Here is a 19,491-nt window from a genome sequence, read left to right as displayed (position 1 = left end):
ACTTAGCATGGGAAGAGGGAGTGAGTGAATGAGTGGGGAGAATGTGTAGTGCCATTTTCAGGGGGGTTGCAGAGCATGGATGTGACTATTTGATGAGCCGGACAGCGATGGAAAATGACGGGAGGTTATATAATAAGGGGCTGCATGAGCCTGAGGACTGAATGAGAAACTGTGGGTGCGACTGGAGAGAATATGCAGTGAAAGTGCCAAGACTAAAATGTAGAGTTATTATTTTGGTGCAGTGAATTCCGGCCCCTGACAGGAATTCTCTGTAGTTTTTTTTTTTCAAATAAAACAAACATTTTGCGAATTCAACAAAGTCTCCCTGAGTACTACTTCCTAAATATGAAAATGTTACAATATACTAAATGAACTGATCAAGCTTATTATAGTTTGCAAAATCAGATGAAAGCTTTCAATACAACTAGGATAATACATAATCATTAATTAAAAATCTTCATCATCTCATTACTTATTAAAAAGTGTAACTTTACTGCTATACTACTTGTAAATGTTGTGAAATGGGAGTACAAACTTTGTAGTGTGAAAGCTAGGGTGTCTGCATTGCAAGCTCCATTGGAAGCATATCTTGTGTTCGATTCCCACACATGGTTTATATTGTTAACTTTAAAAAAAGTAATGTATTTTATTTCTGTATAACACATTTTCAGGCACATTAAAAGTGGATCAAACTTATATCAAAAACACAAGCCTAATTGCTTGGTGCTGGCCAAGGTTGCCCCAGTTGTTTCTTCTAACTTAACTTTTGTTTTTGATACATGTTAGAAGAAACATTTGGGGCAACCTTAACTCCCTTCAGTTTTACAGCTGTGCCTATTTGCTTTGTGCTGTGCAAGGTTGCCCCAATGGGTTCTTGAAACTTGGCTTGTGTTTTTGATATCTTCACTTTAAATGGCTGGGCATTTTGACAACTTGGAGTTTTTTCACATTTCCAATGTGTTTTCGTTTCAGATTTAAAAGAAACATGGCAGTCAAGTTTCTTGATTAAACTGATAGAAACCTTATACACTTAATGAATGTTGTTTCTTTAAGTGTACATATTTAAGAAATATTATATAATATATATATATATATATATATATATATATATAATATATATATATATATCGTCCGGTAGGAGGCACGTCTTCTTCCGCAAGAGGTTCGTGTCTTGCTATGGTTTGGACCCTAACCAAACCGACTCGATTAACGTGGTTACTTTGAAGAAGAATTTCTCTGGTTCTTATATATAATACTTCACAGCTCTTTCTGCCATTTCACATATAAAGGTAAGAGTTTTTTCAGTCACTTAATATTTCATATTTTATCTGATTCATTGTTTCCTGATCCTGCAATTTTAGACAGTTTTATTATTATTATTTGGAGATCTTTGACAATAATTTAATAGACATGTTGTTGGTTATGTGGTGTTGATTAATATGCTAAAATCTTTATTATTCGTGTCCGTAGTGTTATTTTTTGGCGTTTAATATAAAATATGGAGAGCTACAAATTGTAAAATGTGTATTGCATGTTGAAGAAGTAATTGCTCTTTCATCTCAAATGTGCTTTTTGACAGTGCGCAAATTTGTTGGGCATGAATTCCAGTGTCAATGTCTGAAAGGTTATGAGCTGTTGGTTAATAAAGCGTGTTCAGATATGACCTCATGCATGTTCGATTGACACTTATTTAAAATGCACGTCTTTTCTTTTCTGATTGCTTTGCGAGGTTGGGGAGATTTTAGGAATCACTGAATATCTGCAATACAAATACGTTAACTTTACTCTGTCTCTTTGTTACTGTATATAAATAACAATTTACAGGCAAAAACCATTTCTTTTCATAGAAACTTCCCGGTCTTGTTATTTATTTATTTATTTATTTTTATTACCAACATTACATAACATAGAGCAATACGTGTGTGTGTGTGTGTGTGTGTGTGTGTGTGTGTGTGTGTGTGTGTGTGTGTGTGTGTGTGTGTTTGTATTTGTGTGTGTGTAAAATACCGGAATATGTTTGCATTCGATTAATCTTCTTTAAAGTGCACTACATTCGATGCACGTTGTATAGAAACGTTTGGTTTAAAGTGCTGGGGAATGTAAAGTTACCATCATTAGAACGTATTTGATGATTTCACCGGCACAAGAGATTCAACAACGACCCGTAATCTTGAAAGAATGTTTTGACTAGACAAAACGATTACACTTCTTTATTTAGAATACATGTGTCTTCACAGCAACAAAAATGAATGACCATCTTATACTACTATCATTAATCATTTATAAAGCACAGCCTAACGGACTCATCGTATTTCTATTGCTCAAAAATGTAAGGAAAGACCAATAATCTAAAAATCTGGATTTTGGTGTTTAGGTTTACATTGTGTAAGGGTGGGCTTTTGAAACATGTATGAACAGAATTTCCTTAATTATCAGTTTATCGAGTTTATCAGTATAAGGGATTATCTTGCAAAATAGATTATTCATATATTAATGAGAATTACAGACACACACACCCCCCCCCCCCCCCTTAAGGATAATTTATCTTAATCTTAATTTGATATTTTATTTAAAGGTTACTGACAATCATTACGTAATAAAATATGTGTTGTTACATACACCTTTAATGTTGATAAGAAAATTCTGATTTCATATTTTAAATCGAAGTTAAAGGGGGTGTTTGTAGTATGACATATGACATCTTTACAAAGTAAAAAAAAAGTATAAAGACATCTTATCGATGAGAATGACGATGTATACATTATTCACTGGAAAAGGGAAATGTTTACTTTGAGATATTAATTGGAGGATAGACATGCTGATACAGTTTGCTGCTGGGAAGCGATCTAAATTGAATGAAATATTTTTGACAGCTAAGCCTCTCAAAGTAGTCAAGCCCTTTGAAGTACATTACAATGTTGACTAAAATAAAATTACACTATCAAGCTCTCTTACTCATCCGTTTAAACGCATAACACACAATTATGTCGATAGTCTTCTGATTACCTCTTTCTGTCATCAAATATACATGCAAACAGGAGCTGGTTTAAAGGGGGTGTAAAGGGGGGGTCGATTTTAAGAGTGAAAACGAAGAAATGTGCACTCCTGGTCTTGACAAAGATTCCTGGTCAATAAACGGCAATTAGTGGTGGTGTTACTGACTACAGTTCTGCAAATTAAATAATGATCATCGTGTCGCTGTTCGTGGTGCTGAAATCAGATTTTACTGTACTTATTAATGGATCAGTTGGCAAACTGCAGAATATCTGGCGTTGGCACTATATATATATATATATATATATATATATATATATATATTATATATATCATATATTATATATATATATAGTCAAAAAGTGAACAAAAATGTTTACATATGTACACAACACACACACACACACACACACACACACACACACACACACACACACACACACACACACTAATTAAGTAATATGATCATAAAATAGTTTTCAAAGAAAAAAAATATGGTACACAATTGGGGACCAAATAGTACATCGTAACTGAAGCAGTTGCTAGGCATCTGTTTTTCAACACGTCAGCCTTTATGAAGGGCTTTAGCAGGGGATCACGGTCTCTCTCCCCTTAGCAAGGAGACCTGTTGCAACATCCACCCTTTTACTATTATTATTATTATTATTATTATTATTATTATTATTATTATTATTATTATTATTATTAGTAGTAGTAGTAGTAGTAGTAGTAGTAGTAGTAGTAGTCATAGTAGTAGTCGTAGTAGTAGTATATCCACTAAAATCCTTAAAACGTAACATATCGTCACAACAAAGTCCTGTAATTTTATCGAGCGTGCAGAGCTTTGTTTAAAATATACATGACGCACAATATGACACACACAATGCACGTAATTCCAGTGTGCAGGATTCTTAATAAAAACACATTTCGAAGGACACGAAAACAATAATTTGCGTAAATTTTGGTAATGGGAACTACTCTGGGTGAGCTGATATAGTAACAAAGCAAGGTAGAAATATAAATCCATGTATACTCTACTAAACTGTGACTATCTCCTGATATTAATTTTCTCACTGTCCAAATATTCTGTCCAGTCCATAGTCTGTCCAGTATTCATTTGAAGTAAATTGAACAACGCGGACGTCTTGTTGTTCTGTTAGTACACTTGCGATTACAATACAGCATTTCTTCTCCTAAATCCATGACCTGCAGCATTAGTTTAAAATAGAATGTTCACATAGCGTTATGAGGAAGTACATAAAGAAAAAAGAAAAAAGGAAAGGAAATTAGCTTAATATTGACACAGCTTTCTTATTATGGGCAAAGTACAAAGCGAATTTTGCCATTTAGTCATTAAAATCCTGATCCCTGTTTTGGCAGACGTCGCTGAACAACTCGAAGGCTAAATGATTTCGACCGAGCGAGCCACCTATTAAAATGCATGCATTGATTTTTCCAGAGCGGCACACTATATTTTCACTGGTAGGGAACGTCTACAGAAACAAAGGACATTAATACTTAAAGTAATGCAATCTCCGGTCCCCTTGCAAGAAGGAGGAAAGGTGTAATATAATTTGCATGGCGATAGAAATCGGGAGACATTTCTGGTCAGCATTGAATAAGCTTTTTTTTTTTCTCTCTCTCTCACGAATCTTGGCTGCACGTCAGAAGCTGTGCAGCAGTGCAGTAGAATGGTAGCATAGTCAACCACTGCCTATAGGTAGCTAATGCAATTTGCATTCCTAAGATTCTCCTGCTTGGATATCTAGCGCTCCTCTTTGTGTTTCTTGCAGGCTACTTGTGAATGGATTGCTTCAGGATTTGCACAGCCTAACATGGGTGTCCCGCCATTCCTTGCATCGGAAGATTTTGTCTTGGCGCAGTGAATGAAGAACATGCAGTGATTGCTAATGGATTTGGGAAGCATATGTTCTGTACTCTAAGTGACCATGCCGTGATCCTCACTGAGGGCCATTACCCTGCTTAACGTCAATATAACTATTCTGGGGAATCTAACAACATAGGGGAATAAATACTGTGCATTATACGAACAACATGAAGATTACCTCCCCAATACTAACTAATCTGATCTTCAGGCTTCTTCTGATATTACTATGTGTGGGATATTCTCGTGGGATGCCGCACGTTTTACGATTTGGTAAGATTTCTTTTTTAAATATATCTATGTATTTACATGCATGCCTTGCTTTCTTGAATATCTTTTGTTTTGTGCTATACTTCAATTCCTCTCCAGTTTACATATAACTATTGACCCCGTTGATGCCCTTTCACATTTGTCATCAAAATAAGCTGTGTTGCAGCTTGTCTTCTGAACATTTCATACTGCTGAAACCTAAAGATGTGCCTGGCCGGCAACAGTGTACAAGGAGAGATAGCACGGCGGCGAAGTAAACACCAACTAGTTCTGCTAATGTAATGTTATGGAAATACATCTAGAATATAGAAGTTGCCCTTTTAGCATCCATTGCTATATGGAAATATTTTCGATAGGTCTGGCCATGAATGTGTTTTGATTGGCAGTGTGCTGTATATGAGCAGATACAATAAGTTGATGAGGTAAACAACTGTTGTCTGGCTAGAAATGACGTTTACGCACACCGAGGTGGCAGATAACTTAATTAATGTTACTGTCAACGGAAAATAAGCCAGATTGGAATTCTTAAGATGAATTTCATAACTCTTTAAATACAAAAGGGAATGTGGAATGCTTCGACTTCAGTTTGGGAACACAATGTAATGCAGCGTGTTGGAAGCAAACCTGACCATTATCAATTAAACATTCGAAATACAGATTACAATTTAGTATCAAGAAAACAAAACTATCTGATTTGTTTTTGTTTGTTTATAGCGTATATATTGTCGTCATACAAATATATACAATGTGTAAAATACAAACAATAATGCTGTATGCGTGGCGTTTTTTGAGAATATGGAGTACATTCTATGTAACTTTATATATATTTTGCATTGTGTTGCTTACAAATGACATCAATATACTCGCAAATTTACCGTCTAGTCTAATTGGTAAACCTGCATTGTTTGAAACGTTTTGCAAGTCTTAAATGCACCGAATTGAGTATATACTGAGCATTTCATGTAAAGCAAAGAAGTCCTGTAGATAGATTATGAGTCAGGGTATTTTATTTTATAGTACGGGACTGTTAGATGTTTCAATCATGATTGGCTTATTGAGGTGCTGCCTTCCTCACGTTGCTAGTAGCAACCAACCCGGGGAATGCATTGTTCTGCAAAAAAACAAAACAAAACACCCATAAGTGAACATATGTACACATTTATGTTCGAAAAATAAGCTTTATATGATATTATATATATATATATATATATATATATATATATAATATATATATATATATATATATATATATATAATCTCAAGGGCGTCTCATATACCTAATTGTACCATGGTTATTAGACTGTTACATATGTAATACTTAGATTGCTTCTACCTTGCATGTGTAATCTACATATACTGGCAGTCATACATAGATCTTGTAGGCCCTGCTTAAAGAGAGACTGTATCCCCGATAGCTGCCACTGTGGTAACAAGCTGGGGTTTGAACCTTTCGCTGGAATTAATTCTCAAAGCAGAGTCTATTGCTTGCAAAATTAAAAGGTTATATAGTGTTCTTTTTCAACTAGTTTTTAGGAATACCAATACATACGTAGACTTACAAGGTAAAAAACCACCACACAAGTCAAAGTTCAAACAAACATTGGATTTCAAACATGACAAACTTGGAAATAATATACTGGGTTATATAATATAGCTTAATTGCGATTTGAGCACATGACAACCTTCAAGTTCCCATTTAGGTAAAGTGTCTTGTACATTTATCATCAGCCTAAATTCCTAAATTGTCTTCTTTTTGTCTTTTTATTTATGTATTTATTTATTTATGTACGTATTTATTTGTTTTACCATTTACAGCAAATATTCCAAGTTCTGTATTATTATTATCTCTCAACCTGTTAACGTTCTTGGTTTGTTTGCCTCTGCTTTCCGTTTCCTCGTCGATCCTGCCTTTCACTTCCTTTGTGCTTTCAATATTCCCCTTTCAAGTTTCTGCTTCCCGGTGTGTCACCTCAGCGGGACACAAGGGGGTGGGGCGGGGGTTGGCTGAAATACAGAACTAATTGGATATCCCGATCCAATTCAACATTAGCAGTTCTAAAGCCTCGAAGCACGAATATATGAAAACATAGTAGAGAAAACAACCTCGTGATACAACGAAATCTCTAATATGGTTTTGTTTGTTTGTTTGTTTTTTATGCAAGAGACAATGCAATGCATTACAGAATCACAAAATCGAAGAAGGAACATATTGTAAATTAATATTCTCTCTTGCACCACTGAAGTCGCACACAAGTATAGCTTTGTGTATCACTTTATCACAAGAGAAGTTGTCATGCAACTGCTATCAAGCTGTTAAATGGAGGACCAATATAAAAGTACAGCAGTGTAAGAGACTGATTTATTTTACACATGCATTTTAACAATGTGCATTATTTGATCCAAAATAGTGTTTAAAATGTTTGACAGCCGATAGTGACTATATACATGCAAATCAACATACCTTTAAACGCATTTTAGTATAAGTATAACGGTAGTATTTATTTTGGCTAACTTTATACTTGTGAGTGTGAGTGTTTTATACTTTGAACGTATATTTCAAAGCATTAAAATCCGCATCTAGTTTAAGAAAGCTCTTGATCGTTTTATTAGAATGCACGGGGACACTATCACACTCGTTTTGTTTTGCATATAAGTGTATTGTGAGCGAGATACAACACTACAGTACCTTGTTTAACACCTATAGTTAAAACATATACAACCGTTTTATTTTTTGTTGAACCATTCACGGACCCTACATCTTATTAAAAGTCATCATTTATCATCAGTATACAGAACAAACACACATGCAGAAACAACAACAGCATTATACACTGTTTATGTTCATGGTAGGCTACCTTTTTACAGAGATGGTTATTAGAAAGATAGAGTGAGTAGTTCTACATAAGAAATGTAAGGCTATCAAGTGTTATGTGAAGGGGGACCATTTTATAGGTAAATGTTCAATTCCATGCCATAATGTAAAAGAGATGTTATGTGGACTTATAATAATTTTCAATTAATATATGTATATTCACCTAACGCTAAGTGTTATGGAATCCGTTCGAGCTAAAGATAGCCCTTGTCAAGGGTGGAGGGAGATTTAAAAAAAAAAAAAAAAAAAAAAAATTGCTATTGATTGGTTGAGATTAAGCAGGGAGAGTAAGATTTCAATTTGATAACGTCACAACCCTTCCTATAATGGTATTAATTGGCTGTCTGAAGTCACCATGGTTATAGGGCGATAACGACCGTTTGGATTTAATAGAATTTGAAAACAACAATACAGCACGCACGTCTCTCTCACGGAACAAGAATCTTAACGACACAGTATTGTCGCTGACTAAATAGAATGTCCAGGACAAATTTAATTAAAAAGGGCAACATAAATTAACTTCCTTTATTGCTAAGTATGGGAAAATAAAATGCATGTTTTAAAATTGGATTCTTACTCGTAACGCCAAGCCTTTTTATTATCTAACCATGCAGGATGTAAAACAAAACAAATAAACGAACACATAATTAAACGTAGTAACTATAAGTGGTGATTACATTTTTTTAAAACTAATTAGTCCTTGTTTTTGTTGTTTTTTTTAATCCATTTTCAGAACATCACAAATGAATCCACACTTCTTGCTCTAAAACCTATTTCCATAACCTTGGATTATTGCTCCTTACACCATTTGAGCAGCAGAAAAACCTTGGTTAACCATGCATACATTGTGCAATCAACATTTTAGTGGTATTGTTGTCTTCTGTGGTTGTAGTAATGATATGTAACTATTGAACTTATGATGTTGAGTTGTTTGACTATTGACAGCAGTAACATTCTGTATAAAGCATTTAAAAACAGACAGTTTGCCAACTAATCAACATTTATTTCAAGAATTAGATTTAGAAGAAAATTGTGTAATGCCCTACTGCACTTGCTAGAAGGTTAGTGCTATATGTACCTAGTGGCCCATAGGAATAGAATGGTAATGCTTGAGAATGATAAATTCAAGGGGCTGACAGCAATCAAATCAATTGAATAAACAAAGTGCAACATGGGTTTTTAGTGGACTTCAGTTGAAGGGTCTATTATTACACATTGTGTGCATGTTATTAAATATATTGATCATCATTTATATATTTATAAATGGATTCTGTATTGTATTATAATGTAACCCTTTACTAAAAAAAAGTTGTACAATGAATTCAAATATTCTGCAGAGTAGAATAGTATCCCCTTTTCCAGATCTCTAAATACAAATTGTTAATGCAGGTGGAACAATGACTTCATTGAGGTTAATAATTAATATACGCTTCTTCAGGTCCTGTCAGATCTGATCCCTATAGAATTATCATATGCTAAGCATATAATCCTGTTGAGTTAAGTGTATGCTATGACAGAGCAAAGTGGTTGGTTATATTTAAACAGAGGTGAATATCAGGTTACCAGTGTATTGTTCTATACAGAATGGCCAGCAACCTTATTTTCTAAGAGTAAATTCTGGGGTTCTCACTTTAGTATTTGGTGTGGTGTGGGTATGTTGAACTTCCTGTTGTCTGTCTAGGTTTTCTCACTTAGTCTAAAATACATTTTTGTTGGGGGCAGATTGCCTGTCGACCATATAATAGGTGCTGCACATTAATCCTGCTTGGCTAAGCTATAGCTCCATGAAGACTAGAGGTAGTCTCACAGATCTCACTTTAGATGAAATGGGTACTGCCAGCAGTATCAGGAACTAATCTGGCTACTGAGCTCTCTATATCGCCTAGCAGTGAGGATAGAGATTCTGTATGTAGGTAGTTGCTGCCATCAGTCACATCCTGTGTTTAATGTGCTGGTTGATTTTGTAATGTTCAGTTACCAAGCTTTGCTTTTACAATAGCGGTCTCCTGGCCTTCCTTAACAATCGCATGCCATCTCTTTATTCATATTTTCATTTTAGTAATGAACTGATGCAAGTTCCTGGTGCCTGACAGTTTAATCCGAAAATGATGTTGAGCATAATTATCTTCAAAAGTTTTAAAAAAATAAATAAATGAAAGCCCATAATAACTTTGTAGATCTTTTCACTGTTTAGTGGAGAGTTACGGTCTAAAACCGTTTGTAATTGGTAGATGAGTTCTTCAATATCAATATAACAATTGTTGCTGTATTTGTCATGTAACAGAACAAAGCACAATTATGCCTGACTTTGTTTAAAATACAACAAAGGTTTGAATTTCAAAATAAATCCAGATTTTTGGAATACCTTCCCAGAATAGAGTGGACCCCTGCTTTTATGTTGAGTGAAAACCCCAATCAGAGCAGACTAGTCTATCTACCCAGCTTTCACTCTAACCCTCACCCTCTCCTCTATTCCCCTCTTTCTGGGTAATATCCTGGGATCACCAGCGAACACCATGCATGTATTTCACCAAAACTTTTAACTCATTCTGCATTTCTGTTGAAGTAAGACATTAAAAAATGGAACTTAAAGAAATCTAATCTTCTAAATGGATACTGCATGTTGAGTGCACATCTTTGCATCTGGTTCCTCCAGGTATTACCTTGCGACTACCATACTACAGTACACTGAAGAATGAGCATGACGTGTAACCTAGTGGGCATGCAATATTGACTGGTGAGAATGTTAATCATTATCTCTATGGGGGGAGGTGCATGTCCCCAGTGACAGTGTATATACATATTTAATTCTTATAGTATTAAATATGAAGAGAAGTTGTCATGCAACTGTGATCAAGCTTGGTGTGTACATTTTTCACAAATTCTTGAGGGCATCAGAATCTAGGTCAGGGATGTCAAACTCTTCCTGGAGGGCTGCAGTGTTTTCTGGCTTTCATTCCACCTGAGCTCTCAATTACTTAGTTGGTCTAATTATTTGATTAGTTTGCAATTTTAACACTTTTTTTTAGGACTCAAAATGTTTTACAGGGAGTGTACCTTTAAATCGAGTGCATTTTTTTTTTTTTAAATCATCAACTTTCAAAGACCTTGAAACAAGTAAGTTAAGTTAATTGAAAGCTTAAGTTGGAATGAAAACCAGAAGACCCTATGGCCCTCAAGGACTGGAGTTTGACACCCCTGATTTAGGTCATGTTTAAAAAAAAAAATTGATTACGCCGTACAGTCATGTGTTTTCAGATACTATTGCACCAACTTAAATTAATAATGATCTACTTTGGTCACAGTATTTTTTCATGTCAATCTCGTTTATCTATCAGCTTCTTTCTGTTATATTAGTGGACAGGTGTAATATTAATGGACGGACAGCATTTCATCTAAATCTCAGAGTTTGGGAAAATAAACCAGAAATCATTGACTGCTGTCACACAGGCTGTCAGTAGCAACAGGAGAAAATCATTCAGGTTCACTCATATTTGCAATACTTCATTTGTATTTTTCTTGGGGGGTATGTACTTTATGTCTTTGTGTTATTAACCATATATATTTTGTTAATTACATGTCTTGAAAATATGCCCACATCAGAAAAATGCAATATTATCTGCTCATTTTATTTATTTAGTTGGCTAATTAGTAATTAGTTTTAATTACTAATTAAGTAATAACCCTGAAAAAGTAAACTAGTAATGTGTTACCAGATCCTTAGCCTACAGAGTATGTCTTGAAACAGTATGTACTGTAGTTGAATGTGTAAGAAATATTTTAGACAAGCAGAACTTATATTTTGTAGGGTCATTTATTTCACGTATTTGTTCTTTCACCATGTCATTCTTTTTGGAGCTTTCAAGCAACAAACACGGTCATAACAGTTATCCATTTTCAGCCAAGATGAATTGACATGGATTTTATTTCTTAGCTACACTAGCTTGTTCATAATCAGAACTGTGTTCTAAGACAAAGTGAGTGTTGTTGTTTTTTTGCACCTCATCTTTACAATGCATTTCACAATGTGCTTCTGGGATCGACCTGTTGTATCACCACTATCTAGTGCCAAACATGTTTGATTCTCTTACACAGAGATTGCAACTGTACTGTATTGCGGTTCAACAATGAAAAATCCCACAAATTGCCAGTCTATTATTAGATTTAGTTATTGTATTAAGTGCCATTAATGTAAAAGCGTGTGATAAGGACAAAAGGACAATTCAACACAGTCTTCTATTAAAGACCTATATCAGGGCCCTAAACAAGCTGTGTTGAACAAACTTCCTAATCTTTAATTATCATCAAATAAATGCAATAAAGCTTCTAAATGACAGTGTTATTGGTTACTGTAAAACGAACTAATGCATTTTCACTAGCAATACTGGAAAGGTACCAGCCATGTTTCCACAATGGATTTTGCTCAGTACATACATAAATCAATAGCTAAGGTCACACAAATGACATACCTCTCCTTTTTTTCCTTTACTGACATTAAAGACTTGTGGGTGTTCAGATTTTATAATTCTAGATAGAAACATGAAGATCATCCTTTCCTTTACATTAACAAATATTGGTCTAAACTGACATAGCATTCCCCAGACAATATTATAGTACATTGCATTTCCATGTGGAGGATACTGTTCATTGAATACAAATACAAAGAGAAAATACATTTCTTCAAAATAAAGCCCATTATTAGTAGAGGCCCTTTACGAATGTTAACAATGATACATTTGCACAGTATTTCCAGTTTGCCTTGTATATATTATTTAGAAATACTAAAAGAAACTTAAGTTAAATGGCAAACATTTCGACTTGACGTATTTCGAAAACATTGAACCCAGATGAGTGTCCTTGAATTAATTAAGTTTATTTTAGTATTTCTAAATTCCGCACTATTTTGTGTTTAATACTTGCATATGATATGCATTTACTTTGCTTTACAGAGTTTTTTTTTTTCACCATGCAATGCTTTGTTACACTTTGCTTTTAACATGCTATAACCCGGTAAGCTTTTAAAAGGAGCAATTTATTTTAAATTGGAAATTTACCTGGGTGGTATAATTTTGCTTCATATGTTAAGAGCATGTGGTCTGAAACAACTTTGGTGGTTTAATACATTCTGACTTGGTGGTGCATTATAAAAAACAATTCCAATGATATACAGTAGGCTGCCTTCATACTCCAAACTATGTTAGATTTTTACAGGTGGTGTGTCCATGCATGCTATAAAGCTTTACTCACTACTGTTTAATTCCAATTTTTTATAAATAAATATATTTTTAATGTTTAATTTTTAATTTCCTCAGCGCATGTTTCAAATAGTCACCTGTCACCTAAAATGTGCCCTTCAATATATAAAATATTCTAATGGGCTACTAAGCATACATACATTCTAAAGCCCCACTATATTTGTAGGAAAATATGTAATACCTTTTTACAATGCACAATGACATTATATTTGTGAGCACATATTGTAGTGAAAAGGATTGAATATCCTTTTAAATTAAAAAATTCATGAACTTTACTTACAAATGTTAGGAATGTAAATGAGGACTAGCTGGGTGAAGGTAAAATTTGGTCATCCTCACAGGTGTTGACACTAGAGCTCTCATCCTGTAGGTCCACACCAAGATGGAACATTCCTTAAGTATAGAGTCAGCATGTGGCGTCCATCTTGGACAATCACATTGGTGTTTCAAGTTCCACATCAGTCAAAGCCGTTGTTTTTCATGGAGACAATCAATAAGCGATTGGGCATGAAGGATTGATGGGGCAGGGCTTGGAGTACAAAAGGAAACTGTATTGATCAGAGGGGAGAACTAGGTCCAAACACACATGTCGAGTTACAGCAACAAAACTGCATACACTTGCGATGAGTTGCGCTCCTCACCGCCATCATCCCTCTGATTAACTCAGTTACCTTTTTATTCTCCAAGGACGTCTAATTCTCAAATAATTGCTTTATGTAAAATAATAATCAATGATAGCTTTATGTATTGTTTTCCAATATATTAACAAACTAATGAAGTATTCACAACCAATTTGTCCTTTTTGATATCAACCTTATCAGTATGCTAGGTAGGTGTAGGTTGGCACAGGTGTGTTTAAAACAATGAACACGGTTTTAAAAAGTATTTGGCATTAACTTCAATTTTAAAGATGTTTTAAAACATCTGATTTGCTACTGGTAATAACAATCAGTCAGTATTAATAGTACCTATAGCTCTCCAGTCTAATCACACATGTTCAGTTTTGTTCAAATGTAGACATCCAACTGGTTAGCTTAAACACAGTTGGTTATTGTATTATTTCCTGTTTTTTGCCCTAATATGTACTAGCACTATCTTAACTAATAGAAGCAGTGACAGTGCAGCTTTAAATGAGTTACTTTGTGTTCATTCAACCTCAAAATATCCCTTAATAGTTCACCACAGTAGCAGTGACAGTGCAGCTTTAAATGAGTTACTTTGTGTTCATTCAACCTCAAAATATCCCTTAATAGTTCACCACAGTAATACAACATTTTGCTTATCTTGTGCTAAACTAATGTTCACGAGCTAAAAAATAAAAGTACAGCTGCCATGAAGAATTAATGGAAAGCAAAATCTCCATGTTTTGTTCTTGGAATAACTACCATTTTCGTGAAGAAATGTATGGCCTAAGGTCTGTAGAGTGCTCACATTTACACCCACCCCTCGTTACATGCCCCTTGCTGTACTGCGAATTCGGATATATCGCGGTCCTGGAGTTGGCTCCCTATTTTTACTGTCTAATTGTGTATGCCTTAGCTGCAGTATACATAGGCATTATTTAATTCCTATATACATAGGAATTACTGATGGTTTTATTTCATACTGCACATCACAAACAACAATATAGAAAATAATTTAAAACAAAGCATTAATATCACACTGTTATCATGTACACACATATTGCAAAATAACACAAAGCTAATTAAATATCTACTTGCTGAAGCGGTTTTTATTTTAGACAGCGAGGTGTTCAGGTGTGGCAGCAATGCACTAGCAAAAGTCATAAGGCATTGACGTCAGCTCCCTAGCAACAAGCTTCCTATATTGGAATGGATTATTTCAATGTAATGGGTTTGTGCATTTGAGAAAGGAGAGGAAGACTCATGAAATGCATTGGAGACTGAAGTTGATGAGAAGCAATTATCGACTGCTGTATGAAATAAAACGGTATGCTGCTTTTTATATAAAAAATGAGAAAAAGCAGGTTGCGTAAAAGATTTATACTGGGCCCTGATGCCCCCGATGAAACGAGGGAGTGGTTGTACAGTATTTGTAGCCTGTTTGTTTTTCTATGGGTCTCTCGCTATATCACGGATTTATATTGGACCCCGACACCTGCGATATATCGAGTGGGTGGTGCATTTATAAAATAGCAGCATCTAACCCCACTTCATGGAATTATACAACATTTTATTGAACATAGACCAAATTATTCTACTACATTGAACACCAGTTCTTCGTAAGCTTGCATGTGTAGGTAATGTATGAGTAATTACCATGCCATTGCTATCACTGTTAGAATCCATAGGAAGCTTCTAGATCTGTTCTACATTTGCCTGATATTTGCATTTTTTTCCTTCTACCAAGTTTTATTTCCCACCCATTTCTATAATTGAATGCAAAGCTTTGTCCACCCTTTACAATTTTAAGACTGTGAAAAAAACGAATTAATTTTTTTTTCTGCTAATTGACTTTATTTGCTTTAGTGCTACCAGTCTGCATTATCAGCTTTCTTAAATTGAGTTTAGGACTGCCAGCTTTTTGGGTATTACAGTGTGTCTTGGACTGTTGCCAGAATATTCAGAGCAAGTATATTCAAATCATTTCTAAGCTGCTTCAAATATTCATGTTTTCACTTGTAGCATGGTTTATAGAAATGTGAAACTATTTATGACTTGCAAACCAGTTAAATGCCAAAAACAATTTTACTTACGCTGTCTGAAAAAAAAAAGAGTATGACCCTTACTGAACCCAACACACTAACAACCATACTACTCTTAACAGAGTTAATGCACCTGTGAATCTCATACAGTAGGGCCAGTACAAGGCAGCACAATGCACTCACCTTTCTTGTTACATGACTGTGTGTGTTTCATGATGTAAGACTACTTTTTTCTGCAAAAGTTATGATAGTAAAACAGGTATTCAACCTTAGTCAAATAGCATAAAGCTTAAAACTTTCTGTAATGAATACACACAGGATTTATTTTAATCCTTCAAGGTCATTATCTGGTTTTTGTCAGAATTTACTGCAGTGTCATTGAAGGAGATAGTGACATTAAGCTCATTTTAATGTTTCCCTACCTGTTATGCTGTATGTAAAGAAGGCCTGGAAAGCAGAGTTAAAATAATATCACATGATTTGAATAAAATCAGGAAGTCAGTGTCTGACAGTTAGGACTGTCCACCAAAGTCAGCCAGATAAACTTAGAGAGAAATGATATAAAATCGCTGGACGATTAAAAAAATAAGGGAATGCAATTTACAAAAGCTACTTGCTCTTTAACGAGGAATCTAGAACAGTCTTTTATTTTTCTATAAGGCTAATTAATTAAGCACCTAAAATGTTACTTTAACAATAAATAATTATAAACCTAAAAATATTGTTGATGTATGTGCCTTTGAAAGCACCATGCTTGTCTTGGGACTAGAAAGAAGAAACCTTGTAAAAAACCTGCACAGCACCTGAACACCCCCAGTGTAAAAGGTTGCAGACTGGTGCACTTCTTTGAACCGAGACATTAAATCAATGACGTGCCTGCTTGTAGGACATGAGTGATTCTACTGTACTTGTCACAGAAGACAGCCACAAGGAGAAAGTTCAGTTTCAGACTTTCAGCAAGGGAATGTGACATCTATGGGAATGCACAGAAGTCTGCCTTGTACAGCAACAACAATAGCAACAGTACTAAGAAATATTGTACTACTACAGCTACTGCTAGAACATCAGCCTACCACTAAATATATCTACATGTTTTTCGATAGTAGCTTTATTTGAAAGTACAGCCTTCTGAAATATGCTTTGCCTTATATTTCTTTCTGCTTGTTATTAAATTATTTTAAAGTAAAGGGCAGGGGGTAAATTATTCTGCAGCTACTGCCTGCTAGTCCTTATTGGGCATCCATGTGGGCAGAAGCAAAAGAGCTGCAGTCTCTCTCTAGCTTTACCAACCCCATCATCACTATCGAGGCTGAGCAGCCTGCCAAGAACACATTTGGGGAGCTCAGTACATGGAAAAATGATTTAAATCTAATGCTACCATCACTACCAAAAAGATTCATTCAGAAAGTGACATGCCATGTTTTTCTTTTTTTTTTTTTTCTTTTTGTCAAACGTGTATTTAAGGTCGTTGTATGTAATGTATTTATTTTTTTAGATAACCGTTAGTAAGAAACAAGATAATGTTTGAAAGTAGGAAAGCCTTTTTAAAAATTTTAATTTGACACCTCCATGGAACTTTGAGCATGCCGCTATTCAAGTCTATAGTCTGAAATACTGTTAAAGTAAGACTTGTACCATCAGTTTCTATTTGTGCTTTTTTAAGCTGTCATCAAACATAAAAAAGCTTTTGTGCTACAGTGCCTTTGTGTTAGTTAATGAGGTGCTGTGGCTGTTGGAAGGCACTGGGGAAATTGTACCATAGAAGCTCCTCTCAAACTATGCCAGGTCATATATAAAAAAGACATTGCTGCAGAAAATTTAACACATGGTTTACGAGTAAACAACACCTCTTATATTGTAGAAGCCATAAGCAATGTATTAAAGTATACACCAGTTTATCCCTTTCATCGTATAATCACAGAATTGAGATTATTGTTGTTTCATTTATAATAATATTCGTAAATGACCCCCCCCCCCCCCCCCCAACAACTGATTTTTTCTATGCTCTTTAAAATATAGGGTTCTAATCTGTCCTTTCAGATTAGATTATCCAGAGTAACATCTCGTGCATTACTGTTCAATGATTCCAAACATAGATTCTGGTGCATAAACAGCCAGAAGATGCTTCAAGCTTTGAGGCTGCCTGCGAAGAAGGGAATGCATTAATTTCCCCTGCCGCTAAAGAGAAGCGGCTCATCACGTCAGAAAGTGATCCACTTACTTAAGAGGATGGAGATCTGTAAACTAGTCTCATTCTCTGGGGTACTATAGTTTTTAATTGTTGATATTTGTGGAGTTGGGACTGGGTTCTGGGTTCAATCATTACACCAAGTAACATCACTATATAATACTTAAAATATATACTGTTACAGATCATATGAGAAGCAATACAAATGTGTCAAACATTATGTAAAACAATTATTTACTCTCATTCCACTTAATCAGAAAAAAGATGAAAGATTTAAATTGGCATGTAACGATTAATCATCTAGTCTTTTAGAGATATGATCTAAGGTTTCATTAAGGCCATATGGTTCCATAGTCTTTAAAGTATGTCTTTAAGTCTTTAAATGACTCTCTCCTCTTCAGTTGCTTAATGATATTGTCACCTTTCTCAGAGACCTTTTCAAGTCCTTTACATTTTAGACTTGAGGCAGAGGCAAGTCATAACTTTGTAGTGTCTAGCTATCGCGTAGTCTATATTGCTATTTCATATTGCAGCCTTAAAGTAGAATTTCCTGTAATACCTGTTTTTTTATGTTCCAAAAATATGTAAGAATCAAACTGTACATCAGTCCCTTTTAATGCATCTATAACTTCAAGTACTCAATCATAATTTTTTTAGTAATGCTAAATCGTTCTTTTCATATTAATTTAAAAGTGCATTGAATAAACTAATGGCAGAAAAAGGTTTGGTTTGATGTAAATTAAAACTAAAACACTACAACATGATTATTTAAACTATGTGATAGAAGCTATAGACAGCACTGTTTTGAACCTAGCCAGAGCTGGTTGTGCTCGTTTAAATAGGCCATCAGGGTAATACAACTTTGCTGCTTAGTCACCAACTCACCAGATGTTGCTGCAATCAGCTGTGATACTTCAAAGATTTTTGCAAATACTGTTGTAGGTTGGCCCTTTCACCTTGCATTCTCGTTTATAAAGAGACCCTACTGTACTGGGAAATGGAGGCTTCTTGTGGGAATCTCCAGGACACACAGGCCAACTCTTCCATTCTTCTTTGACAAGCACTGTGGGAGCTTTAGCATCCCTGAAGCAGATGAGCTTTCTGTTTTAAATTCTGGCTGAAAAATCTGTTTGGTGTAATTAGTTTTGTGAATAATGTTTGTGTGAGGGATGAAAAGAAACACTTTTCCCTGCCCCGTTGTAAAAGGGTCCACACATTAAACTAGTCTTATTTTTAGAACCTCAAACAAAATACTGAAAAATGAAGCATGAGTGATCCACCTGCCACCATATTTTATATTTCAAGTAACACAAAACATTTGTTAACTATGAAAATTCAGCAATATATATATATATATATATA

The 19,491-nt window shown here is 34.8% G+C and overlaps 1 protein-coding gene across 2 annotated transcripts in view; it reads left to right on the top strand.

Annotated features, from left to right (window-relative positions):
• Nucleotides 1-1,231: 1,231 nt before the first annotated feature.
• LOC121317404 (glutamate receptor ionotropic, kainate 2) overlaps nucleotides 1,232-19,491 on the top strand; it is a 216,800-nt gene continuing 198,540 nt past the window's right edge. Inside the window, exons 1-2 of one of the 2 annotated variants that reach the window (XM_041253299.1) lie at nucleotides 1,232-1,289; nucleotides 4,788-5,152. In XM_041253299.1, the coding sequence (XP_041109233.1) occupies nucleotides 5,050-5,152 (103 nt within the window). In that variant the 5' untranslated portion in view covers nucleotides 1,232-1,289; nucleotides 4,788-5,049. Of the gene's footprint in view, nucleotides 1,290-4,689; nucleotides 5,153-19,491 lie in introns of those variants that run through there. The other variant, XM_041253300.1, reaches the window with a different exon arrangement.

This window comes from Polyodon spathula, chromosome 6, assembly GCF_017654505.1.
Source record: "Polyodon spathula isolate WHYD16114869_AA chromosome 6, ASM1765450v1, whole genome shotgun sequence".
Classification (NCBI taxonomy): Eukaryota; Metazoa; Chordata; class Actinopteri; order Acipenseriformes; family Polyodontidae; genus Polyodon; species Polyodon spathula.
The sequence above is the reverse complement of the archived record's forward strand: the minus strand, read 5'-3'. Positions and strand labels throughout refer to the sequence as shown.